This window comes from Podarcis melisellensis (genome assembly GCF_964234715.1).
Source record: "Podarcis melisellensis genome assembly, chromosome: 13".
Classification (NCBI taxonomy): Eukaryota; Metazoa; Chordata; class Lepidosauria; order Squamata; family Lacertidae; genus Podarcis; species Podarcis melisellensis.
In genome coordinates, this window is record NC_138545.1 from 47,479,172 (window position 1) to 47,506,582 (window position 27,411).

Here is a 27,411-nt window from a genome sequence, read left to right on the forward strand (position 1 = left end):
CGTAACCAACGGCTATTTCTGTAGGTGGGTGAGCAAACACAGAAGCAGGCGGAGGTGTGCGAAGGGGCGTGAGCAAGGACAGGTGCAGCAAAACCGTCAGTAGGGGGAAATGCAGGAACAACTGGTGCACATTTTAGTTGCAGAAAGGCTGTGGGATGGCGCACTGTTCATGCGTGTGTGTGTTTTGTCTGTAATGCTACTGCACACAGTCAACACCCCTGTAATCCCGCTTCAAATATTTTAGTCATGGATTCAACAGCATGGGGAAAGGCCAGTTAGTGACAGCAGACTCTCAGGATGTACCCAGTGGTTTAGACCACAGCACCACCCATGTTCCTGCACACAGCCTACTGGAGTGACTATAGTAAAGTGGGACCTATACAGGATTTGTTAATAAGTGTGGTGTAGTAGTTCAGAGGGGTGGACTCGTAATCTGGGGAACTCGGTTCGATTCCCCGCTCCTCCACATGCAGCTGCTGGGTGACCTTGGGCTAGTCACACTTCTCTGAAGTCTCTCAGCCTCACTCACCTCACAGAGTGTTTGTTGTGGGGGAGGAAGGGAAAGGAGATTGTTAGCCACTTTGAGATTCCTTCGGGTAGTGATAAAGCGGGGTAGCAAATCCAAACTCTTCTTCTTACTGAGCCAATGCATGTTTGAGAAAAATGTGTGCCGGAAAATGAGTGCCGAAAAATGTGTGCCGGAAATGTGTGCCGGAAAATTTGTTTGATTGACGGAGGGGAGGTTGGGCCTCTCTGAACAGCATATAATGCCACAATGGGAAACACATATTACAATCCCACAACAGGAAAGACCACATAGGAAACACAGGGTAAAAAGTAAAGGTAAAGGACTCCTGGACGGTTACGTCCAGTTAAAGGCGACTATGGGGTTGTGGCACTCATCCCGCTTTCAGGACGAGGGAGCTGGCATTTGTCCACAGACAGCTTTCCAGGTCATGTGGCCAGCAGGACTAAACCGCTTCTGGCACAACGGGACACTGTGACAGAAGTCGGAACACACGGAAACACTGTTTACCTCCCCACCTCAGTGGTACTTATTTATATACTTGCACTGGCATGCTTTCAAACTGCTAGGTTGGCAGAAGCTGGGACAGAGCAACGGGAGCTCACCCCATCGTGGGGATTCAGACCGCTGACCTTCCAATTGGCAAGCCCAAGAGGCTCAGTGGTTTAGACCACAATGGCACCCGCTGTATGACCTACTAACTCTGGTGTATTATTCGGCATGAGATGTACTGGGATGAATTGGGTCATGTTATCTCTCACAGTATGTCATGATTGTAACCACTTGGGTCAAAATCATATCTGAACATCCAACATACCTGATAGAATCATAGAATCATAGAGTTGGAAGAGACCACAAGGGCCATCGAGTCCAACCCCCTGCCAAGCAGGAAACACCATCAGAGCACTCCTGACATATGGTTGTCAAGCCTCTGCTTAAAGACCTCCAAAGAAGGAGACTCCACCACACTGCTTGGCAGCAAATTCCACTGTCGAACAGCTCTTACTGTCAGGAAGTTCTTCCTAATGTTTAGGTGGAATCTTCTTTCTTGTAGTTTGGATCCATTGCTCCGTTTCCGCTTCTCTGGAGCAGCAGAAAACAACTTTTCTCACTCCTCTATGTGACATCCTTTTATATATTTGAACATGGCTGCCACGTCACACTGTTGGCTCATGTCAAGTTTGTGGTCAACCAAGACTCCTAGATCCTTTTCACATGTACTGCTCTCAAGCCAGGTGTCACCCATCTTGTATTTGTGCCTCTCATTTTTTTTGCCCAAGTGCAATACTTTGCATTTCTCCCTGTTAAAATTCATCTTGTTTGTTTTGGCCCAGTTCTCTAATCTGTCAAGGTCGTTTTGAAGTGTGATCCTGTCCTCTGGGGTGTTAGCCACCCCTCCCAGTTTGGTGTCATCTGCAAATTTGATCAGGATGCCCTTGAGTCCATCATCCAAGTCGTTGATAAAGATCCCCTGGGAGAACTGGACTATGAAATAAGGCGATCTAAGGCTGCAATCCTCACCCCACTCACCTGGGAGGAAGACCCATTGAATTCTGAGTAGGCATGGTTTGGATTACAGAGTAAGTATCACAGTGGAGGGATTCAGGGATGGCTACATGAATGCTTTGAACATGGTCGGGAAGACATCTAGAGTGGAAAGCAGAAAATAGCGAGAATAGCTGTCCAAAGTGTACAACTATTAGAGAGCTGGTCAAAATGGTTGCTAATGACAGCCAGAGGAATGCTATTGTTGATAATAGAAGGGACCAGGCAGATGTTGCCATCTAGATCAGCCATTAAATTGATGAACAAGAACAAAGCTAGAAGTCTGTCAACCGCAGAGCACTAAGGGTACTGCTCTGATCTTTTCCTTTTGAAATTTTTTATTTTCAGAAAGAATTAACTCAGTATAATAAAACAACGGAGGAAAACAATGGAGAGGTAAAAGCTGATTGTAGAGAATTCTTTGATGGTGCTAATGGATTTTATGTGGTGGCTTGTGGAATACTCACTTAGCAGTGTGTTACATTATCTTCAGGTGCCAGGAGAAATATTCCTCTTCTCCCAAGCCTTTGGCTGATTAAACAAGATATGGGCTTTTAAACTGTGTGGGTGGGCGGCTGTAATGGTTCTAGGGGTTGCTCATGCGTAAGTTGTCACCACACCTGGCTGGGTTACCTGGGTGAACCCTTTCTGTCCGGACAGCCACCCATCAGTGGCTGTCTCAATCGCTGGCAGAATCCGTCAGTGGGCGTTTCTTGAACTTCTTCCAGCAAAGAAGTTCTTTGACGCCGAGTCTCCTCCTACTCTCCCTGCGCGGAAGTCTTCTGTGCAGGGAGGGTGTGGGCAGCGGAGGACCCGTGCTCTCCCTGCTGGTCTCCGGCGAGGAGTCCTGGAGCCCCCTCTCCGATTCCCCCATCTGCCCCCCTTCTCCACTGGTGTTACGCTGATTTCCTTCCCCAGCAGATGGGCTGCCTCTCTCCCTGCTGGGACCCTCTCCGGCATCGCTCTGGAGCCTTCCCTCCGCCTCTGGCTCCGATGGCAGTTCCCTGACAGCGGCCTTTTGCTTTTGTTTGTTATTTTTGTTTGCATTATTGTGTTTTTATATTGTAAATCACCCTGTGATCTTCAGATGAAGGGTTGTATAGAAATTTATTATTATTATTAGTAATAATAATAATAATAATAATAATAATAATAATAATAATAATAATACAGTGGTACCTCGGGTTACATACGCTTCAGGTTACATACGCTTCAGGTTACAGACTCCGCTAACCCAGAAATAGTACCTCGGGTTAAGAACTTTGCTTCAGGATGAGAACAGAAATGGTGCGGCAGCGGTGCAGCGGCAGTGGGAGGCCCCATTAGCTAAAGTGGTGCTTCAGGTTAAGAACAGTTTCAGGTTAAGAACGGACCTCCGGAACGAATTAAGTACTTAACCCGAGGTACCACTGTAATAGTAATAATCATGTACCCAGGAAAAGGTTTGAAAGGTGCAAACAAATCCACAGAGAAGCTAAAAGGTAGTTCGGCTTCCTAATTTGTAGTGAAAACAAAAAAAAAATTAGCTACCTTTCCATTAACAAAAAGCCTCATTCCCAAAACAGAAACCTATCAGAGATCACTTCCAGATGACTGGCTTAATGTTTAATGAGCATTCAGCCAGATTTTTTTGCAGAGTGATTAGACAATGGCAGCTATTTAGTGAGCTTTCATTCTGATTTCTGTGCATGTATAGAGAGAGCAAAAAAGCAGAGACATCACCTTGCCAACAAAGGTCCATATAGTTCAAGCTATGGTTTTCCCAGTAGTGATGTATGGAAGTGAGAGCTGGACCATAAAGAAGGCAGATTGCCAAAGAATTGATGCTTTTGAATTATGGTGCTGGAGGAGACTCTTGAGAGTCCCATGGACTGCAAGAAGATCAAACCTATCCATTCTGAAGGAAATCAGCCCTGAGTGCTCATTGGAAGGACAAATCCTGAAGCTGAGGCTCCAATACTTTGGCCGTCTCATGAGAAGAGAAGACTCCCTGGAAAAGACCCTGATGTTGGGAAAGGTGGAGGGCACAAGGAGAAGGGGACGACAGAGGACGAGATGGTGGGACAGTGTTCTCAAAACTACCAGCATGAGTTTGACCAAACTGCAGGAGGCAGTGGAAGACAGAAGTGCCTGGCGTGCTCTGGTCCATGGGGTCACGAAGAGTTGGACACGACTAAACGACTAAATGACTAAACGACTAAACGACTAAACGACTAAACAACTAAACAACTAAACAACTAAACAACTAAACAACAACAACATGGAGAGAGTAGATGATATTGCATCAAGCAAGTGCCACACCATCCTTTTGAGTACACCTCCCCGTTGGGAGGATAATCATTGGGAAAGATGGACTTATTTTGCAAGAGCTCCAGATCAGCTTTAATTGTGCAACCTGAATATGCTGGGATGTGAACGAATTCCACCCAAAATAGTGACCATTTGGAAGTGTCCAGTTTCAGAGATTAGTACATTTCATCAAGCAAGCTTCCTTCCTTGCTTGCTTGTTTGCAGTATCCATACAAACTCAATCCCCTCCCCACCTTATTTAACCCAAATTTACTCTTTCTCAAGTCCTTGGTCCATGGCAAGTGACCCAGCGAATGGAAGGCTGGATTCCATGGCTGCCAGCTAATTGGCCAATGCCAGCAGAGTTTTGATGGGAGTTCCTTTGGTGGCCGGCCCAACCGAGAAAACACCTCTTGCCAATGTCCAATTAAGCCCCTGTCTGGAAGTGTCCTCAATCACAGTACAAAATGACCCAGCCAGCATACAGCTGATTCTGCAGGGGCAAAGTTGTTCATTAAGCAGAAACCTGCTAATCTTGTCAGGTCTTCCATTTAACAGTGCAAAGGTCCAAACATTCACAAGCATAGCTGCTCTCCTGTATTTGCAAATAAAAAATGTCTCCAATTATGATTTGATTTTTATTTGTTGTTGTTTAAAAATAGTGGGCACTAATACAGGGCTGGAAGTGAACGGGAAAAGGCGTTCCAGTTCAGTTCTAGCATGGTAAGGTCTATCAGAAGGCAGAAGGCCATCATCCCTGACCACTGGTCCTGTTAGCTAGGGATGATGGGAGTTGTAGTCCCAAAACAGCTGGAGGGCTGAGTTTGCCTATGCCTGGTTTAGGTGAATGGATTCCATCCAAAGTACTCCAGAAATTAGGGCCAGTTTCATATCTTGTGGAAGGCAAGGATGGATTCGGTACTACCCTTAAGGCACTCGGAGATTACTCTGAACTATATTGCCAGCACAGCCGCCACATGGCAAAGTTGAAATTCGCTTTGAGTGAAGTGCACCAGGACCTGAAATTTGCACAAACCATGACCAGTTCTACATTGGTCTATTACAGGGGTGTTCAAACTTTTTTCAAAGAGGGCCAGATTTGATGAAGTGAACATGCGTGAGGACCAACCAAGGGGCTGACCAAAGATGTTGACCTTATTTTAGGCTTGAAGTTGTTGAACTTTTTTTACGGTTTTATCCCAGAGTTGTTGAGCTTAACTTGTTGGCCTTTTTGAATGTTCAGACCCAGAGACCTCCCCCCCCCCTGCAATTAAGCACACATTTGACTCAAATTTTAGTTTTGGTTTTTGGCAGAATTTAGGCCACAACTTTATTGATTACAGAAAGTGAGTGGTCGCATAGGCTCTGGTTCGACTAGCTCCCTGCACCCTTGCAGGTAGTATTGACCCAGAGCTCTATCATAGGTCAGCCAAGGGTGAACACCTGAAGTAGGTGGAAAGACCAGGAACAGACTATGTCCACTCCCCAGATGCTCCCTTGGACTCAGGCATGGGCACAACTCCCTCTCAGGGGTTGACCAAACCAAGTTGAGTCCCTGGATTCTTTTAACAGAATACCCTTCACATACGGATAGCAAGACTGTTCTTCCATCCCTATCACATGAACCAGTGCCTATCCACAACCTTACGAGTTGCGACAATTTGCTACACGGCAGGAGAAACCCAAATGGCAACAGCCAATCAGTCAAGTGGGGAAAATTCCTGCCATGCACCTGTCCCAACGACAGATGACACACGGCGGCATAGCAAGGTCAAGCGCAAAATGCCCTAAAAGTAGGGAGAGGTGGGTGGCTGTTCCGATGCACAAGGTCTGGGTCACGTGCATAGGTATATATAGGTCCCTCGGCCCATTTAGACAGCTCCCCATTGGCCAGATTAAACCCAGTAACGAGAGACCTACCAATCGGGTGTTGTGGCTATCCAATAGACCCACCCACAACCAAGAGGTCAGTCTCCAGGTCTCACCGCAACACATGCCATCTTTTAGGGAGGACACACTTTTTAGGATTGAAGTTGTTGAGCTTTCTTTTGGATTTTACCCCAGGAAATAAACTGCCACAGGGACTGGATTAAACTGGATTGGGCCCCCAAAATGGACTTTGGACATGCCTGCTCCAAAGCAGAGAGGGGCCTCTGGACTTGAATTGTTTGTGATGAGTTAATAAATTGTTGGGAAGGAATGTGGCAGAGTGTATTCAATAGTAATGAGAGAATGACAAGTTATTAATTGTAGGAGGGACCTTTTAGATGCCGCATGGTGATAAGAACCCCTGGTTCTTTCTTGCGCTATTGGTAGGCTGACTGGATGTAGTTAAAGGCTCTGGACCTCACTTGTACCTTGGTCAAAAATAAACAGCCAAGTTCCCTTAGTGAGTAGCAGTGTTTGTTCTCCGTATAAGCCTGAGGACACGCCTGTTTCTCTACTACCAGTGACAGGAAGTGGAGGTCTCAGTGAATCCAGGTAAGTCAGGAGACTCTGAATATATTTTGTTTGGGAAGACAAAGTGAATTTTTGGCCGGCATGACAGTGAAGGGAACAATATGGCCCGGGACTTGGTCAGAAGGTATGTGATGTCACAGCCTTCTGGATGCTAAATAGGTCTGGACCTGGTCAGTTCCAGGATGAAATTTGGCTGGGAACTCTATGTAGCCTGACTTGAGTTCCATGGGGGGAAAAAGAAAGTTGAGATATAAATGAAATGAATACCAAATTTAGCAAAAGAGGAACCACAAATATACACCAAAATACACCCAATATACCTGCCCTTATGACTCCATATTGAAGAGGAAGAACAAACGCTGTATGCAAATATCAGATATATTTGCCCATTTCTGATTTTCTCATTGAGGAACTGCTGATAAGCTTCCATAAAATCTGGGTTTCCCACTTGGAAGCCCAGCTGTGTATGTGAACCATTTTACCCAGTATTTTGACATTGCATAGATAGAAATAGCCTCCACTTTTCAAACTTTGGTGCTTAATCATTTAGACCAAGGGTTTGTTGTTGTTTAGTCGTGTCCGACTCTTCGTGACCCCATGGACCAGAGCATGCCAGGCACTCCTGTCTTCCGTTGCCTCCCGCAGTTTGGTCAAACTCATGCTGGTAGCTTTGAGAACACTGCCCAACCATCTCGTCCTCTGTCGTCCCCTTCTCCTTGTGTCCTCCATCTTTCCCAACATCAGGGTCTTTTCCATGGAGTCTTCTCTTCTCATGAGGTGGCCACAGTATTGGAGTCTCAGCTTCAGGATCTGTCCTTCCAGTGAGCACTCAGAGCTGATTTCCCTCAGAATGGATAGGTTTGATCTTCTTGCAGTCCATGGGACTCTCAAGAGTCTCCTCCAGCACTATAATTCAAAAGCATCAATTCTTTGGCGATCAGCCTTCTTTATGGTCCAGCTCTCACTTCCATACATCACTACTGGGAAAACCATGGCTTTAACTATAGGACCTTTGTTGGCAAGGTGATGTCTCTGCTTTTTAAGATGCTGTCTAGGTTTGTCATTGCTTTCCTCGCAAGAAGCAGGCGTTTCGTGACTGCTGTCACCATCTGCAGTGATCATGGAGCCCAAGAAAGTAAAATCTCTCACTGCCTCCATTTCTTACCCTTCTATTTGCCAGGAGGTGATGGGACCAGTGGCCATGATCTTAGTTTTTTTTATGTTGAGCTGCTTCAATGATGTGAGGCTTTTCACTGGTCTGTTTGATGTTCTTCTCTGTGCCTGGATTCACCCCACACACCTCAGCCTATTTTTTCTTGCGGCGAGGGGTGCTGGGACTCCAAAAAGACACTGTTGAAGTTCCTTTGGCTTGAGCTCCCTTCCAAGCCTTTTCAGGGGTCGTTTAGCCAAACCTTGCCCCTCACAGTACCGGTGTACGCCCCGACTTGCTTACTGTGATCGAAGCTCACACTGTTGCAGCTGTGGTAAAAACGGAAGTCTTTCTTCAATAAGAAATTGAAGAAGAAATATAGTTCACCACATATTAACATAATGAGAAGGTTTGGGTGGGTTTGTAAGAAGAGCTAACCTTGACTGGGTCCGAAATGGTATGGGCAGGTTATGATTTTTGTTGGAAATAGTGATGGAGGAAAGCTGTGCCATTTGTCTTTTCATTTCAGAAATATTCAGTGACAGCGTCCTGCTTGCTTGGAGAGTTAAAAAAAACCCCTGACTCAACACACTTGGTAAAAAGTCTTCTGTGAAAGGAAAACTTGGGACGGGAGTTTTCTCACACAAACAAAACGCTGAATAATTTTCCTCTGTTGTGGAGTGATAGAAGAAGAAATATGGCCGCCTCAGAAAAGCTTCTTGCGTCTTCTGCCTCAGCAACAGTGGTTGTGATTCAGCTGCTAATACTTCAGGTTGCCTTAATAGGAAACATTTCCTGTGGGAATGTGCTTATTTGGCCAGCGGAAGCCAGTCACTGGCTAAATGTTAAGGTCATCATTCAAGAACTGCTACACAGAGGTCACAACGTCAGCATTCTAGTTCCAACGTCAGCACTCTTAATCAAACCCAGTGATGAGATATCAGCGGCTAAGTTTGAGGTATTTCCAGTGTCCTATGGAAGGGATGAGGTCGATTCCATTTTCTCGAACGCCATATGGGCATGGGTGAACAACAAGCCAACCACCCTGACCTTCTACAGGTTTTACAAAGAGCTGGGAAAAGAGGTGAGGAAAATGGTTGACTTACAGAAGGACATATGCGAAGCGGTTCTGGCCAATAAGGAACTCATGGCCCGCCTGGCAAAGAGCAAATATGATGTGCTTCTTTCAGACCCTGTGGCGTTCGGTGGTGACCTGATTGCCTTGAAATTGGGAATCCCATTTATGTACACCTTGAGGTACATGCCAGCCTCAACCATAGAAAGACACTGTGCGAAGATGCCTTCCCCTCCTTCATATGTTCCGGCTGTTTTGTCTGAGCTCACAGACAGAATGTCATTTGGAGAAAGGGCGAAAAACGTAATATCTTACCATCTGCAAGACCATGTTTTCCAGAGTTGGTTTGGAGCGTGGGACTCTTATTACAGTCAGGTTTTAGGTAAGCTTGTTTTTGTTTCTTCTTCCCAAAGTATTATTATTATTTGGTAGAGTAGATGCTCTAAAGAGGTCAAGGATTCCAACTTCAGTCCTTGGCATGACCAGTTAGAAAGGACCTCCTAGTAGCAGGATTGGAAAGGCCTCATCCTGAGGCTGTGTAGAGCCACGGTCATCTGGAAATAGAGCTTACCAAACTTGATCACCTGTAAGGAAAGGAACAGATCTCACCTGCCTTGCTCCATCAAATTGTTCTCTCTTCTGGGCAACTCTCCCTGAATTCAAATTGATCTTGAAGAACTTCTCTCTTTTTAAAACTTTTTTTTTATTAAGGATTTGCTATAAGCAACTAACTAGAAAATAACCCATACAAAAGAAATTAAAGGTAAAGGTAAAGGGACCCCTGACCATTTGGTCCAGTCGTGACCAACTCTGGGGATGCGGCGCTCATCTGTCTTTATTGGCCAAGGGAGCTGGCGTACAGCATGTGGCCAGCATGACTGAGCTGCTTCTGGCGAACCAGAGCAGTGCACGGAAACACTGTTTACCTTCCCGCCGGAGCGGTACCTATTTATCTACTTGCACTTTGATGTGCTTTCAAACTGCTAGGTTGGCAGGAGCAGGGACTGAGCAACGGGAGCTCACCCCGCCGTGGGGATTCGAACCGCCGACCTTCTGATCGGCAAGTCCTAGGCTCTGTGGTTTAACCCACAGCGCCACCCGCGTCCCATAAGCAACTAACTAGAAAATAACCAATACAAAAGAAATTACGAGACATTAAATGAAGCAGGCATGAGGAGACCTTATGAAAATGTATTATAATAGAGGAAATTGCAAAACAACAACACGCAATAGGGTAGCTGCCACACAAAAATGTGTGTGTTAGAATAAAATATGCACTAAAATGCTGGTAATTTCTTTGCAGTAACTTTTAAAAATAAATCACAAATTGAAAAATTTAGTCTAATGGAGCGTTTCAGCCTAAAACTTCCATACACCCCAGCCAGCACCTGAAGGACATCAGATTGGGGAGACCGAGACTGGTACTGATGCACATTCAGCTACCAATTCTGACTTCAGAGGAAAGGATTATTCTAAATATTATAGAAGAGAAAATATGGATTTGGCACTGAAAGAATATCTCTGAAGGAGCCATAGCCAGTTCTGGCTTCCTAACAAATGTGTAGCATAACACATATTTCTGCAGACTCAGTCCCCAGTTGCTGTTCATATTTCTTTTCTTCTTTTTTCAGGTGTACAGTATATAGTTAAAACGTAATGTGGAATCCAGCTTCCTGTATTTTGGCAAACAAGGTTGCTAAAGCCCTCATATCTGTAAAGAAAATACAAGCTGCATTTAAACTCATTCCCTTTCCCTCGTTCAACAGGGAGACCCACAACATTATGCGAAGCGATGGGGAAAGCAGAGATCTGGTTGGTCCGCACCTACTGGGACTTCGAATTCCCGCGGCCTTTCCTACCAAATTTTCAATTTGTGGGGGGTCTGCACTTGAAGCCAGCCAAGCCTTTGCCAGAGGTAATTCTCTCCTTTGCGCCTTTGCCTGCTTGGTAACTATGCCTGGATCTTCTTCAAAGCACCTCCGGGAAAGGGGAGGGCATGTGGTGGCACGGTAAAGAAGTGGCAAGGACTTGTTGTTGTTGTTTAGTCGTTTAGTCGTGTCCAACTCTTCATGACCCCATGGACCAGAGCACGCCAGGCACTCCACTGCCTCCCGCAGTTTGGTCAAACTCATGTTGGTAGCTTTGAGAACACTGTCCAACCATCTCATCCTTCTCTTTGTGCACTCCATCTTTCCCAACATCAGGGTCTTTTCCAGGGAGTCTTTTCTTCTCATGAAGTGGCCAAAGTATTGGAGCCTCAGCTTCAGGACCTGTCCTTCCAGTGAGCACTCAGAGCTGATTTCCTTCAGAATGGAGAGGTTTGATCTTCTTGCAGTCCACGGGGCTCTCAAGAGTCTCCTCCAGCACCATAATTCAAAAGCATCCATTCTTCGGCAATCAGCTTTCTTTATGGTCCAGCTCTCACTTCCATACATCACTACTAGGAAAACCATAGCTTAACAATATGGACCTTTGTCGACAAGGTGATGTCTCTGCTTTTTAAGATGCTGTCTTCGGAACTTTTAATTATACGTGGAGGAGGTATGGATTGATTTCATAATCTTGCTCTAAATAAAGAGCAACCCTGACTCTAAGATGATTGGCAGCATCGTAGCACTCAAATCTGAAGACGCAGGCAGTCTTATCAAGGGGTGACGTCTGGTATGACATTCTGAGTGGCAGAATGAGGGAGGGATAGATCAAGAGGAGTTTGCCTGGCATCTTCATTATACACGTTTAGGTGCCAGGCAAAAAATTCCTCTTCAACCAGGCCTTTAATTGATTTGTTGTTATGTTAAACCGCACTGGGCTTCTTGAACCAACTTGGAAAATGCCAGGCAGCTGCATTCTCCCCCACAAGCAACCCTCGGGATGATTCATCACTCTTTCCCCCCCGAAGTGCTTCTGTGACACATATCCGAAGATATATGCACACAATCCGATTGCAGAGTCAAAGCAGAAGCTAGGCATTTGAGGTGTGGAATCTAAGCTAATTTATTATATACAAGTGTTACAGAACAAAGAAAACATGGCTCCTCTCTCTACCAGTGTGGTGTAGTGGTTAAGAGCGGTAGTCCCTGCACACAGCATACTAGAGTGACTATAGTAAAGTGGGACCTATATAGGATTTGTTAATAAGTGTGGTGTAGTAGTTCAGAGGGGTGGACTCGTAATCTGGGGAACTGGGTTCGATTCCCCGCTCCTCCACATGCAGCTGCTGGGTGACCTTGGGCTAGTCACACTTCTCTGAAGTCTATCAGCCCCACTCACCTCACAGAGTGTTTGTTGTGGGGGAGGAAGGGAAAGGAGATTGTTTGCCGCTTTGAGACACCTTTGGGTAGTGATAAAGCGGGATATCAAATCCAAACTACTACTACTATTCTTCTTCTTCTTCTTCTTCTTCTTCTTCTTCTTCTTCTTCTTCTTCTTCTTCTTCTTCTTCTTCTTCTTCTTCTTCTTCTTCTTCTTCTTCTTCTTCTTCTTCTTCTCCGAGAGATAACAGACTAAAAGCAATAGTACTACATACATAACAAAACAGTGTAACTGAACTTCCAGTCTCATGACTCCAATAGTATGGAATGTTAACACAGACATGTGGTGAAAACAATCACACATCCAGCAACGGAGGAATGAAATCCCAACGTGATTAACATCCAATACCCTTTAAAATGCGTTTGTGGGAGCAGGGCGGTTATTGGTTTGTGGAGGTTTTATTTGTTCTTGTTTCTATTATGTATTTTGTGTTGGGTTTTTTTATGATGCGAACCAACCTGAGATCTATGGATGAAGGGCAGTAATCAAATTTAATTAATTGGGGGGGGGATATCATTGTCTGCGTGTCAATCCAGGGACACTATTTCAAATTTCTCTAGAAGGGACATACATTCCTGAAACATTTTCCGGAGCACAGCTCTGCTTTTTCTGATAGCACAGAGAAACCGGACTGATTGAGCACACAACCTGTGACTCCTCAGTCCTAAAGGGCACTGGAACTTCCTTCTAAGATGCGGGAAACACAGTTTGGAAACTGGACCTTAAATACCACCTTCTCACTCAGAGGCCAGCACAACTCGAAGTGTTAACATTAACATTTCTAATTCACGCAGCAGGTTCACATGGCGAAGACATGGAGGAAGGTGGTTTGTTGGTTTATAAAGAATGCTTTTTTAAAATAAATATTTATTGGAGTTTTTAATAAAAGAAATACAAAAATAATAAACAACATTGCTTTGTTTTTACAAGATTTCATAACATCTTTAGACTTCCTCGCGTTTCCCGCTCCCACTTGCATCATTGATAAATTTTTTCAAGCAAATTATCATCTTATTTGCAGTTTTATAGCCACTCATTTAAATACAATATAAAAGTTCTCTTACAAATTTTGTTTCTCTTAATCTCTCTTATCATCAAATTCTGATCCATTTTAGTGATGGCCAATTATTTATAACCAAGCATCCTTTTTAACATTCCACTAAATCACAATATTTTTGTAGATAGATCTTGAATTTCTTCCAATCTTCTTCAATCCTTTCTTCTCCCAGGTTATAAAGAATGCTTTTAATCTTTTGACAGGAAATGGAAGAATTTGTCCAGAGTTCAGGGGAACACGGCATTGTGGTGTTTTCTCTGGGCACTTTTTTCCCAAACTTAACAGATGAAAAGAGTAACATGGTTGCATCGGCACTCAGCCAACTTCCACAGAAGGTCAGTGTTCATGTCATTCGGTTAGAAAATAACAATTCACTTGTATAGTGGACTTGTGAAAATGTTTCCCTGATTTCCTTACCCTGGCTGTGAAATTGCATGCTTTTACAACAGACGTGTCAGGGAACTGCCATCGGAGCCAAGGGTGGTGCTAAGGCTCTCTGATGACGCCGGGGAGGGAACCAGCAAGGAGAGAGGGGGAACTTCCGCTGGGGAAGGAAATAGACGTGACACCAGAGAAATAGGGGAAGCTGAGGGAACCTCGGAGGGAAGGCTCCGAGACTCTTCCAGTAAGACCAGCGGGGAGAATAGAGGACCTCCTCTAGGAACGCCCACTCTGCGCAGGAAGCTTCCACGCAGAGAAGCACGGCGTCGATTGGGTGTCAAAGAATTGTTATGTTGGAAGAAATTCAGGAAACACCCACTGACGGATTCTGCCAGTGATTGAGGCAGTCACGGAGTAGTGACTGTCCAGCCAGGGGAAAGTTTTTGACCAAACTACTCAGCTTGGAGCAGTTTGCGCTTTACGCACAAGCAATCCCCAAACCCCATTACAAGACGTTTTAAAGACTTGCTTTTCTTGAAATCTACTCCTACTTAAATAAATTAGAGCAGGCTTAGAGAATGAGGCTACTCCTAGCCTAATGCTTGTTATGAGATTTAGAATAATGCAAAATAATTCAGAGAGGAGAAAATAGGCTCCCTAAGGTCTGCTTTGAGGAGCAGATGGAATTAGCTCTGGATAACTTTTAGTTTGAATCTTTTTTTCAGATTTACTCATACATTATGAATTCTCAGTGCTGGGGGAATATGGAGTCAGAACAGTCCAACATAGCCTGAAGTCAACATACTTGATTGTTTAAATGTAGCTTATAAATTTTCTTAATATATAAATGCTGCATTGTCTACTAGGCTACTATATATCAGGGACACGGATGTGGTACAGAAATATGGTGCATTATAGCTGTATCTCGGGTTAAGTACTTAATTCGTTCCGGAGGTACGTTCTTAAGCTGAAACTGTTCTTAACCTGAAGCACCACTTTAGCTAATGGGGCCTCCTGCTGCCGCCGCACCACCGGAACACGTCTTCTGTTCTCATCCTGAAGCAAAGTTCTTAACCTGAAGCACTATTTCTGGGTTAGCGGAGTCTGTAACCTGAAGCATATGTAACCCGAGGTACCACTGTATTATTATACTGTCACTAAAGAAAGTGGCTAAGCAGCCAGTGTTGATGATTCATACTAGAAACCAGAAGGACAGCTCAAGTTGTTGGAGAAGCCTACAGATCAACACGGTGCTGATTGAAAGCCAAGCAAGATGAGTAGAATGCCTGGGGGGGGGGTCATCCCAGTTTTCCTTGCAACCTGAGCTACAGAGAACAGTCTTTCCATTTCCCCTCCAAATCCAGGTTCTTTGGCGCCACAAAGGGAAACGACCAGAAACCTTAGGAGAAAACACCAGGATTTATGACTGGATCCCACAAAATGATCTTCTCGGTGAGAGAGACCTCATGCTTGTTGCAGTTATGGCTTCATTGCAGAGTTCTGCCAATTCCTAGGAAATATCTCTCATCCATCCTCACTTTCCTCACTCACGTCATGACAGCCCTAGATAGTAGCAATGAACATCTTCCCCTTCGTTTATTCCATTCCTAATCAGTAGCTTCACCCTGCCCCTTAGAATCATAGAATCATAGAGTTGGAAGAGACCACACGGGCCATCGAGTCCAACCCCCTGCCAAGCAGGAAACACCATCAGAGCACTCCTGACATATGGTTGTCAAGCCTCTGCTTAAAGACCTCCAAAGAAGGAGACTCCACCACACTCCTTGGCAGCAAATTCCACTGTCGAACAGCTCTTACTGTCAGGAAGTTCTTCCTAATGTTGAGGTGGAATCTTCTTTCTTGTAGTTTGGATCCATTGCTCCCTGTCCGCTTCTCTGGAGCAGCAGAAAACAACCTTTCTCCCTCCTCTATGTGACATCCTTTTATAAATTTGAACATGGCTATCATATCACCCCTTCACCTCCTCTTCTCCAGGCTAAACATGCCCAGCTCCCTTAGCCGTTCCTCATAAGGCATCATTTCCAGGCCTTTGACCATTTTGGTTGCCCTCCTCTGGACACGTTCCAGTTTGTCAGTGTCCTCCTTGAACTGTGGTGCCCAGAACTGGACACAGTACTCCAGGTGAGGTCTGACCAGAGCAGAATACAGTGGCACTATTACTTCCCTTGATCTAGATGCTATACTCCTATTGATGCAGCCCAGAATTGCATTGGCTTTTTTAGCTGCCGCGTCACACTGTTGGCTCATGTCAAGTTTGTGGTCAACCAAGACTCCTAGATCCTTTTCACATGTACTGCTCTCAAGCCAGGTGTCACCCATCTTGTATTTGTGCCTCTCATTTTTTTTTGCCCAAGTGCAATACTTTACATTTCTCCCTGTTAAAGTTCATCTTGTTTGTTTTGGGCCTTGTATTCTGTTCTGCCTGTTTTATTGCTGAGCTTGGATCATTTAAAAAAATAATCTCAGAATTGGCAATGTGTGTGTTGGGCAGGGAAGAGGGGAAGATGCAAACTGGAAAATGGTGAGCGCACACATGCTGTAGCCCAGGGGTTGGCAACCTAAGGCCTATGGGGGCCGTTTAACTGGCCCACAAGCCGCCCCTGAACCAAGCTGCCCACTCAGTGAGTCCCCATGTGCTAAACCTGCACAGCGCTGCGCGGGGACTCGCTTTTGCGGCGCCGGAAATTGCCGGAAATTCCGGAAATCATGTCTGTGCAGACACGGGCGGCAGAAATCATGGGCGGACGGGCGGGCGGGCAATCCAGCCCACGAAGGGATCTCTGCTGGAGTGAACTGGCTCAGGTAAGGCAAACCTTGCCGACCCCTGCTGTACTTGGAGACACTCGGATAGGGAGAATCCCAATTGAAGACTTGTATGTTTTTGTTTTTTTGAAGTGGACAAGGATGCAATTTCTAGGCTTTTTCACATTCCCTTCCCACTTACTGCTTGCTGGTGTGACCCCACTCCTTGTCTGGTGCAAGCAATTGGCACAAGCTCTTTGACTGAGCTTCCCCCATCCAAGAGTAGAATCAGACCATTGTCCACAAAGGGCCACGCCTCCCACCGCCTGCCTCTACACAAGGTGAGATGCAGGCTGTCCCTGCTATTATTAATTAATTAATTAATTAATTAATTATACCCCGCCCATCTGGCTGAGTTTCCCCAGCCACTCTGGGCAGCTCCCAATCAAGTGTTAAAAACAGTACAGTGTTAAATATTAAAAACTTCCCTGAACAGGGCTGCCTTCAGATGTCTTTTAAAGATAGGAAAGCTGCTTATTTCCTTCACATCTGAAGGGAGGGTGTTCCACAGGGTGGGCGCCACTACCGAGAAGGCCCTCGGTCTGGTTCCCTGTAACCGCACCTCTTGCAGTGAGGGAACCACCAGAAGGCCCTTGGCGCTGGATCTCAGTGTCCAGGCTGAACAATGGGGGTGGAGACGCTCCTTCAGGTATACTGGACCAAGGCCGTTTAGGGCTTTAAAGGTCAGCACCAACACTTTGAATTGTGCTCAGAAACATACTGGGAGCCAATGCAGATCTCTCAGAACCGGTGTTATGTGGTCCCGGCGGCCACTCCCAGTCACCAGTCTAGCTGCCGCATTCTGGATTAATTGCAGTTTCCGGGCCACCTTCAAAGGTAGCCCCTGGTTATCATATTTCTTCTGCCATCCCCATTTGGATCAAGTTATTACCCCTCATCCAGCAGCTGTTTCTCACGCCTGTTTCTCACAGGTGTAACTTCTTGGGATCCTTGGCAGAAAGGGGAAAGAGGCAGGGAAAATACTTGGGTCCATCCCAAGGAAAACCAAGCCCTCAGACAGTGCTGTTTTTCAAATCTTGGCCCAAACCTGAGCAAGCTAGCCGAGCTCAAATATTTGGTGCTTTGTGTTTTCAGCTATTCAGGAGATCTGGATCTACAAATTCTCTCTGTTTTACGAAGCTGTTATGTGCTTGGACAGGGTCAGTTTTGAATTCTAGCAACTTTAATAACCTGCCTTTACCATCCCATAGTCAACAGATTCTCATCTTCCTCCTCCAGGACACCCCAAGACCAAAGCCTTCATAGCACATTGTGGGATCAATGGGATTTATGAAGCCATTTACCATGGTGTTCCCATAGTGGGGATTCCTTTTTTTTCTGACCAACATGACAATATTGTACACATGAAGGCAAAGGGGATGGCTGTGGAACTGGACCTTCAAACAATGAAAGCAGAAGATTTGTTGGCAGCTGTGAAGGCTGTGATTCAGAATCCCACGTGAGTGGTCAACCCTCCCATTTAAAATGTCAAGCAATTTTTTAAAGAAAACCTCTCTCCCGAATCTCAAAGCCCCTTCGCACTAAGTCACTTTGGATTTTGAGTGAATGATGTCATACTAGTTTTTTTAATTGTTACTCTGCCCATCTGAATGGGTTATCCCAGCCACGCTAGGCAGCTTCCAACATATAAAAATAATAATAAAACATTGAACATTTAAAAACTTCCCTAAACAGGGCTGCTTTCAGATGTCTTCTAAAGGTTGTATAGTTATCTCCTTGGCTCGGGGGGTCACATAACTCCATACCCTCCAACAATTCTCCAATGAAAATAGGGACCTCCTAACGTCTAAACCGGAGGGACACGGGGGGCGCTGTGGGTTAAACCACAGAGCCTAGGACTTGCCGATCAGAAGGTCGGTGGTTTGAAACCCCAATACGGGGTGAGCTCCCATTGCTCGGTCCCTGCTCCTGCCAATCTAGCAGTTCGAGAGCACATCAAAGTGCAAGTAGATAAATAGGTACCGCTCCAGCGGGAAGGTAAATGGTGTTTCCGTGCGCTGCTCTGGTTCACCAGAAGCGGCTTAGTCATGCTGGCCACATGACCCGGAAGCTGTACGCCGGCTCCCTCAGGCAATAAAGCGAGATGAACACCGCAACCCCAGAGTCGGTCACAACTGGACCTAATGGTCAGGGGTCCCTTTACCTTTACCTTTAAGGTCTAAACCACTGAGCCTAGGGCTTGCAAATTTGAAGGTCAGTGGTTCGAATCCCTGTGACGGGGTGAGCTCCCGTTGCTCGGTCCCTGCTCCTGCCAACCTAGCAGTTCGAAAGCACGTCAAAGTGCAAGTAGATAAATAGGTACCGCTCCGGCGGGAAGGTAAACGGCGTTTCCGTGTGCTGCTCTGGTTCGCCAGAAGTGGCTTAGTCGTGCTGGCCACTTGACCCGGAAGCTGTATGCCGGCTCCCTTGGCCAATACGCTGTACGCCGGCTCCCTTGTTTCCATGTGCTGCTCTGGTTTTGCCAGAAACGGCTTAGTCATGCTGGCCACATGACCTGGAAAAACTGTCTGCGGACAAACGTCGGCTCCCTCGACCAATAAAGTGAGATGAGCGCCACAATTCCAGAGTCGTTCACAACTGGACTTAACTGTCAGGGATCCTTTACCTTTTTAAAGGAAAAGTGGGACATTCCAGGATCAAATCAGAAACCGGGATGGCTTCTGTAAACCTGGCGCTGTCTCAGGAAAATAGGGACACTTGGAGGGTCTGCCTTCACATTCGGATGAAGAACTCAAATGTCCAAAGGCTTTAATGCTCAAATCAGATTGGTACATAAACTACAGATTACAAGGTACATCAGAGGGAGGAGACACATGCCTAAGACATTGACCCAAGAAGCAACACACCTCCTGCACCTTCCTTTTGAAGAGGGGGAGGCAAGTGGCTGGAGTCTCAAGGCACTCTGTCGAATGGGCTGACTCTCTGTAGAATTTTTGTACTGGTGCTGGCATCTCTGTGTCCATAAAAACGGAGGCAAAGTCAAGGGTGGCTCAGCATCATCTTTGCTTCCAGCTGCCTCTCCAGGTGAGGGACGCCCTTCACTGATAGGAAGACATGCCAGAGGCTGCTCACCATTGGGAGGTGTTGGGCTAGGGGGGTCCAATACCACGGAGGTGGGTGCTCCTCTGCAAACCCACTCAGCCTCTCTTTGCAAACCAGATCTAACCACAGACCACTGAACCTCTTCCCAGGTTCAGACATTTCTTTCTTTCCCTTTGTCGTTCATTTCTATTGTTTTTATTATCAATCTTTATTGCATTTTTAAAAGTTACAAAAAAAGAAAATAAATTAATCCTTACACCCGCATATACCGAAAATAAAATAAAATAAAATAAAATATGAAAATAAAAATTAAAATTAAAAAAGGAAAAGATATTTGTCAAATACAACAAATTATTTAAGGAGTAGAAACCATAGTTTGAATATTCTACATCCAAAATTCCTAGAAAGACATTACCTTCATATTCCATCTGTCAGGGTTTCTGGGAGAGAGGAGGAGATGACAGAGGAGACGGAGAGCGAGTGGGAGGAGGGGCAGAAGGATGAGGAAGAAGATGACGGAATTCTGAGGGAATCCACGAGTCTGAGCAGCGAGTCAGAGGATTCTCAAAAGGGGGTTACCTTAATCAAGCAAAAGGGAGGAGAAGGGAGAAGCGGAGAGGAGCCCAGTGGAAGACAGACGCAGCAAGAGGCGTCTCAGCCGGAACGGAGTAAAGGGGGTGGAGTCGTCAGCCTCTCGGAGGGAGCAGGATTAGGAGAGAACAGAGAAAGGGGGTTGGAGCAAGGTGTTCAGCCGGAAAGGGTGGAGAGCAGAACAAGGGGTGGTGTAGCGGTCGAAAGAAAGGTCAGCAGCAACGTACGCGCGCCAAGTTCAAACGTAGAGGCGCGCGGAAGTGGAGAGAGCTCAGGGGAGGAGCCCGGCCCTAAAGCCAGAAGGAGGGGGGAAGAGGCGGCAGAGGATTCAGCCTCAGGCGAGTCACGGAGAGAGGGAACCCAGGGGGGCAGGAAGACCCTGCGGAAAAGAAAGGAGAGGAAGAGGTGGTCTAGAGCCAGGCTATTAAGTTGGTGTGGAAGAGGGGAGGAGTCAGAGGGGACTTCAGCGGTCTAACGTGACAGACGTACGGCCACGATGCTGAACTGTACGAGAAGCAGAAATCTTCAATAAACTTTTCCTGTAAATAAACTGCAACGGAGTGAGGTCTCTTGTGAGCTGGGACCCGTCCTGGGTGGCCGTGACAGTAAGTCCCCTCTCCAAAAAGCAAAAAATTTTTTTTGCGAAGCTCACGAACGGGAGCAGCCATGAGCGCTGAGGAGCAGCTGGTTGCACTGCGGGGTCAGGTTACCGCTCTCACATCGGCAGTCATTGCTTCGCAGAAGAAGAATGACGACTTGGAGAAGACGTGCCAGGATTTGCAGGCAAGGTGGGAACACGCGGACAGGGCGGGGGCCCCAGGTTCCAGAGCGGAGGGCATTGCGCTTGGACGGAGGGGGGGTGCCCTGGTTCCGCATTTTAATGGCAACTTGCAAGACTATCCCAATTTCAGAGCGGACGTCGTATATGCACTGCATTTACTCCGTCACGATTTTAAAGATGAGGAGGAGAAAGTGGGGTTCATTGTTTCGCACCTGCATGGGGAGGCCAGGGCTTGGCTACGCAATCTGTGGCGCGAAGATGGACCGGCCCGTCGCAATTCAACTGCGTTCATCAAAGCGATGGATTCTTGTTTTCAATCCTCTGTGGATGTGGACATTGCGCGCCGTCAAATGCACGGGCTGAGGCAGGGGAAAGCGACTGTGCGCCAATACCACTCTAAATTTTTTGCATTGCTCACCGCCTTAGATTGGCCAAAGGACAGTAAGCCGGTCAGAGATCTTTTTTGGGAGGGATTGAGCCCCCCCATCAAGGATGAGATCGCTAGGGGGGACAGACCCCAGACCCTAGAAGACGTGGTGCAACGGGCTTTAGCTATTGGAATTCGACATGAGGGACGTCCGTGGCACGAGGAGGACGGGCCCCAAGCGCGTGCGCAAGCGAGGACTCTCCCTTTTGTGCACAGGGATTTCAGCCGTGCGCACCCCTCGCCAATGGGGAAGGACAGCGAGGAGCCGATGGAGATTGGTGGTGCTAGGGCTCAGAAGCCATCCCAGAGCCCTGTCCCTGGTGCAGCCAAAGCGAAGCCTCCTAGAGGAACCAGGAAGTGTTACATCTGTGACAGTGCGCACCATATGGCGAAAGAGTGCCCCCAGAGGCTCCAGAAGCACACTGCAGCACTGGCAACTGTAACAGCAGAGGTGCAACCAGGGGAGCAGCTTCAGGGAAACGACAGTGCCTGGCTGGAAGCAGAGCTACTGGGGCTCAGCCAGGCGGATCTGTAGACAAGCCCCCAGCATCACTGCAGAGCGTGGACCCTTTGCCTCCCAGACCGGCAGTTCTGCTCACAGCAACACTCCAGTTGCCTGATGGGAGACTCCTCGAGGTTCCAATAACGATCGATTCGGGAAGCAACGCCGACTTCGTGGGACTGCAGTTCGTTAAGCAGCACAACATGGCGCTCCTGCCTGCAACGACGCCTCTAAACGTGGTCACGGTAGACGGCAGGAAGTTGCTGGGGGGGCAAGTGGTGCAGCAAACCCCTCCCATGATGATGCAGATTGGCAACCATCGAGAACTTATTAGTTTCAATGTCACCCACTTATCGGACACACCCATCGTGTTAGGCATGAGTTGGCTGGAGAGGCACAGTCCCGCGGTTGCGTGGTACCAGCGGCAGATCACCTTTTGTTCATCGTATTGTGCTCAGCATTGCTTTCAGACCGATCAGGGAGGAGAAGCCGAGCAGCAGTTGCATCTGGGTATGGTGCAAACAGTGCCTCACAAGTACCAGGACTTCTTGGAGGTTTTCTGTGAGAAGGAAGCTGACAAGTTGCCGCCTCACAGACCTTACGACTGCGCGATTGATTTAGTGCCAGGGGCGCAACTGCCTGCTGCCAAGCTGTACTCCATGTCGGAAGACGAGATGCAAGAGCTTCGGGAGTTCATAGACCATAACCTCAAGCGAGGTTTCATCCAGGAATCTAAAGCAGCGGGTGGCAGCCCTGTGTTCTTTGTGAAGAAGAAAAACACGCCCCAAAAAAGGCTTATAGTGGATTACAGGTTCATAAACAGCTTGACTAAGCCCAAAGCTTTCCCCATGCCCAAGATTGACGACCTTTTAGCGACCGTCAGGAGGGGCAAGATTTTCACCAAGCTGGACCTACGTGGAGCTTACAATCTCATCCGCATCCGGAAAGGAGATGAGTGGAAGACCGCCATGTTCACCCCTCTGGGCACATACGAATACAGAGTCATGCCTTTCGGTCTCCAAAATGGCAGCCACGTTTTTCAAGCATTTATGCACCACGTGCTAGCAGGTCTCCTCTACAAGAAGTGTGTCTGCTTTCTCGACGATATCCTGATTTTCTCGGAATCGCCGGAGGATCACGATAAGGACGTGAGGGAGGTCCTGCAGAGGCTGAAGGACCACAGGCTGTACGCCAAGTTGGAAAAATGCCAGTTTGATGTCAGAGAGGTTGATTTCCTTGGCTACAAGTTGTCCGACGAGGGACTGGCCATGGACAGGGCTAAGGTTCAAGCGCTGTTGGACTGGAAAAGCCCTCGAAATCGGAAAGAGGTCCAGAGGTTCATCGGCTTTGCCAATTTTTACCGCAAGTTTATTAAAGGTTTTGCGAACGCGACGGCGGCTATCACTGACACCCTCAGTTCCAAGAAGAAGAAGTTCGTCTGGACCGAACAAGCGGAGCGGTCCTTCCGGACGCTTAAAGGTCTTTTCGCCTCCGAAGAGCAGCTGCTCCACGTGAATCCCGGCAGACCCATGCGGGTAGAGACCGATGCGTCAGACAGAGCGGTTGGGGCCGTTCTTTTGCAAGAGGATTCACAAGGCAACTGGAGACCGGGTGCGTTCTACTCCCGGAAGCTCAGCAAGACGGAGCGCAATTATACCATATGGGACAGGGAGTTGTTGGCCATTCATGCAGCTTTCAAAGCGTGGCGACACTTCTTAATAGGAGCCAAGCACACGGTGCAAGTCCGCACGGATCACAAGAACTTAGAGTATTGGCGGACGGCTAAGTTACAGACCCAGCGACACATGCGCTGGGCGGAGTTCTTTGCGGATTTCGACTTCAAAATAGAATACATCCCAGGAGACTCCAATGTTATTGCAGACGCGCTGTCCCGAAAGCCGCAATACTTGGAGGAAGCAGCTCCAATCGCAGCAAAGCACATTTTCGCACCGCAGGCGTGGACGTGCGCTACCATCGCAGTCGACCTGGACGCGGTGCGACGCGCGTTGCAAAGGGATCAGTTTGCACAGTCCAAGATGGAGGAGCTACGCGGAGGGTCGCGAGACAACGATGAGTTCCAATTGCAAGATGGACTTTTGACTCGTAAGGGTGCCCTTTACGTGCCCACCGACGATCTTCGAGCCAAGGTTCTGCAACAATTGCATGACGCCCCTAGTGCAGGCCATTTCGGCAAAGAGAAGACGATGGAGTTGGTGGCTAGAGACTTTTGGTGGCCCCAGATGAGAGGAGAGGTGGCGGACTACGTCGCCAGGTGTGATATCTGCCAGAGGTCCAAACCAGTGCACCAGAAGCAGGCGGGATTGCTAGAACCGCTGGAGACACCGCAGCAACCGTGGGAGAGGGTAGCGTTGGACTTTGTTACGGACCTGCCCAGCTCCAGAGGTAAGACGGCGGTGTTAGTGGTGGTGGACTTGTTCACCAAGATGGCGCATTTCATCCCTTGTGCCAAGGTGGCGACGGCAGAACAGACCGCAAAGCTCTTCATCGATCACGTCTTCAGAGTGCATGGACTTCCGCAGTCCGTCTTGTCCGACAGGGGGCGCCAGTTTGTTTCCACTTTCTGGCGAAAGCTTCTGGGCATCTTGCACGTCAAAATCAACCTGACATCGGCGAGACATCCACAAACCAACGGTCAAGCGGAGAGGGTCAACGCGATCATGCAGCAGTACCTGCGGTGCTACGCCAACCAGCGACCTGCGGCGTGGGTGGACTATCTGCCGATGGCTGAATTCGCCTACAACAACACGAAACACGCATCCACCGGGGTGACGCCTTTCTTCGCGAACAATGGCCGTCATCCCAGAACCTTCCCGAGATTTGCGGCACCAGGAGGGGGGGGGCCTCAAGATGCCGACCAGTTTGCAGCGGAGTTGCAAGAGGTGCACGAGGAGCTGCGGAGACATTTGGAGCTGGCAAAACAGGCGTATAAGGTGCAGGCCGATAAGCACAGGAGGGCGGGAGAGGACATCCAGATTGGGGACTGGGTGTGGTTAGCAGCCCACGCGATGCCGGCCAGGTCATTGGCCAAGAAGAAGTTAGGACACAGGCAGCTAGGGCCATATCAAGTTGAGGCTAAGATCAATCCGGTGGCTTTTCGTCTAGCCCTTCCGGAGGGTTCCAGGGTGCACCCGGTCTTTCATAGGTCGGTGCTCACTCCCTACAAAACCCCACACAGGTTTCAAGAGTCAGGAGCACTCCCAGAGCCACGTAGGAGGGCGCCTGAGGGGGGGGAATCGCCAAGACCAGAACCTCTTAACGAGGTCACAGAGATACTGGACTCGAGATGGGGGGAGGAGGGAGTTGAATATTTTCTAGCCAGGGAAGGCACTCCGGCCTCTGCCAATAGCTGGGTGCCGGGTTACGCGTTGGACGAACCCCTGTTGAAGGAGGAGTTCCATGCACTTTTTCCGCACAAGCCCATGCCCGAGGAGTATTTTGATGATTGGCTTTTCACGCCCACTTTGTCAGACAGCACGTTCGAGGGTTTCTCCTCACCCGAGGGCCATACGCCCGAAACAAGCCCGACCAGGGATCCGAGACTGGGGGGGGAGGAGACAGGCCCTTGTTGGTGGGTGGATCAGCCAAGGGAGGCATGGAGTCAGAGATGGATGGTAGGTCCTTGGCAGGCAGCGCCAGGAGAAGCAGTGATGGAGGAAGAGACTGTGAGGTCTGTGGGTGGGGAACCCGAGTTCGAACACACATATACGGAGATGACAGAGGAGAACGTTGAAGTGGACAACTTGTATCCTGAACCGACCCCGGAAGAACCACGTTTTCCTCAACCTGCACCCGGCGAGCGGGAGGGGGGAAGGGGGGGCTTCGAGGGGGGGATGGATGTCAGGGTTTCTGGGAGAGAGGAGGAGATGACAGAGGAGACGGAGAGCGAGTGGGAGGAGGGGCAGAAGGATGAGGAAGAAGATGACGGAATTCTGAGGGAATCCACGAGTCTGAGCAGCGAGTCAGAGGATTCTCAAAAGGGGGTTACCTTAATCAAGCAAAAGGGAGGAGAAGGGAGAAGCGGAGAGGAGCCCAGTGGAAGACAGACGCAGCAAGAGGCGTCTCAGCCGGAACGGAGTAAAGGGGGTGGAGTCGTCAGCCTCTCGGAGGGAGCAGGATTAGGAGAGAACAGAGAAAGGGGGTTGGAGCAAGGTGTTCAGCCGGAAAGGGTGGAGAGCAGAACAAGGGGTGGTGTAGCGGTCGAAAGAAAGGTCAGCAGCAACGTACGCGCGCCAAGTTCAAACGTAGAGGCGCGCGGAAGTGGAGAGAGCTCAGGGGAGGAGCCCGGCCCTAAAGCCAGAAGGAGGGGGGAAGAGGCGGCAGAGGATTCAGCCTCAGGCGAGTCACGGAGAGAGGGAACCCAGGGGGGCAGGAAGACCCTGCGGAAAAGAAAGGAGAGGAAGAGGTGGTCTAGAGCCAGGCTATTAAGTTGGTGTGGAAGAGGGGAGGAGTCAGAGGGGACTTCAGCGGTCTAACGTGACAGACGTACGGCCACGATGCTGAACTGTACGAGAAGCAGAAATCTTCAATAAACTTTTCCTGTAAATAAACTGCAACGGAGTGAGGTCTCTTGTGAGCTGGGACCCGTCCTGGGTGGCCGTGACACCATCTTTTCTTTTTCTTTCTTTACCGTCACATTCTTTCTATTCCACTCAACTGGATCGAGTCCCTTATATGTTAATTGACTTCCCTCTATCTCTTTGCGGTTTCCATATTTCTCTTACATTTAAGTAATCCGTATTCCATTATTAAAAAAGAGAATTTCCTTATATCTGTGAAGTTAGTCTAGCCACAGCCCAGTGTTGTTATTGGAACCATATTTTGTCAGATAATTTTTAAAGCAATCCCATTCAGGACCAGACATTTCATGGGGTGTCAATTCCAATTTCCCTGTCTCATGAGGACTCTACTGGTGTCCTTCAACACTCTTAACTTCCTTTCCTTCTTCCTTGGGCTCCGAGCTCTGCATCCATAACAACACAAACGGGACTTGTAACACCTGCTAAACTGCAATGGAAACGTGAGTTTGGGCCCTATTCCAATTTGTCCTTCCTTTTCTCTCTTTCCCCCTCCCCTTCTTGATCCAATCCTCCAGGTATAAGGAAAATGCAATGAGACTGTCGCAGATCTACCACGACCAACCGATAAAGCCGCTGGACCGGGCTGTCTTTTGGATTGAGTTTGTCATGCGCCACAAAGGTGCCAAGCATTTGAGAGTAGCTGCGCATCACTTGACCTGGTACCAGTATCACTCCCTGGACGTCTTCGTCTTCTTGATCAGTTGCATGGCAGTCGTCACATTTATTGCTGTTAAATGCTGTTTATTTTGTTGTCGGAAATGTGGCAGAGTCCTTAGGAAAACAAAAACAGAATAACTTCTCCTGTGACTCGGTCATCATAGTTTCACTTGC

General features: G+C 47.9%; 1 protein-coding gene across 1 annotated transcript; it reads left to right on the forward strand.

The window, feature by feature from the left end:
* Positions 1 to 8,634: 8,634 nt before the first annotated feature.
* On the forward strand, positions 8,635 to 27,411 carry LOC309354165 (UDP-glucuronosyltransferase 2A2-like). Its single transcript, XM_081884135.1, has 6 exons — positions 8,635 to 9,427; positions 10,812 to 10,960; positions 13,618 to 13,749; positions 15,160 to 15,247; positions 17,858 to 18,077; positions 27,096 to 27,411. Exons 1-6 carry the CDS (start codon positions 8,668 to 8,670, stop codon positions 27,373 to 27,375), a joined length of 1,629 nt encoding a protein of 542 aa, XP_081740261.1. The 5' UTR covers positions 8,635 to 8,667; the 3' UTR covers positions 27,376 to 27,411.

What these genes read in the sequence shown, in the direction of transcription:
- LOC309354165 (XM_081884135.1), top strand. Translation starts at nt 8,668, where the DNA reads ATGGCCGCCTCAGAAAAGCTTCTTGCGTCTTCTGCCTCAGCAACAGTG. An exon ending in CAGCCAAGCCTTTGCCAGAG is followed by an intron (nt 10,961 to 13,617) that starts GTAATTCTCTCC and finishes ATCTTTTGACAG; the next exon opens with GAAATGGAAGAATTTGTCCA. An exon ending in GCTGTGATTCAGAATCCCAC is followed by an intron (nt 18,078 to 27,095) that starts GTGAGTGGTCAA and finishes CCAATCCTCCAG; the next exon opens with GTATAAGGAAAATGCAATGA.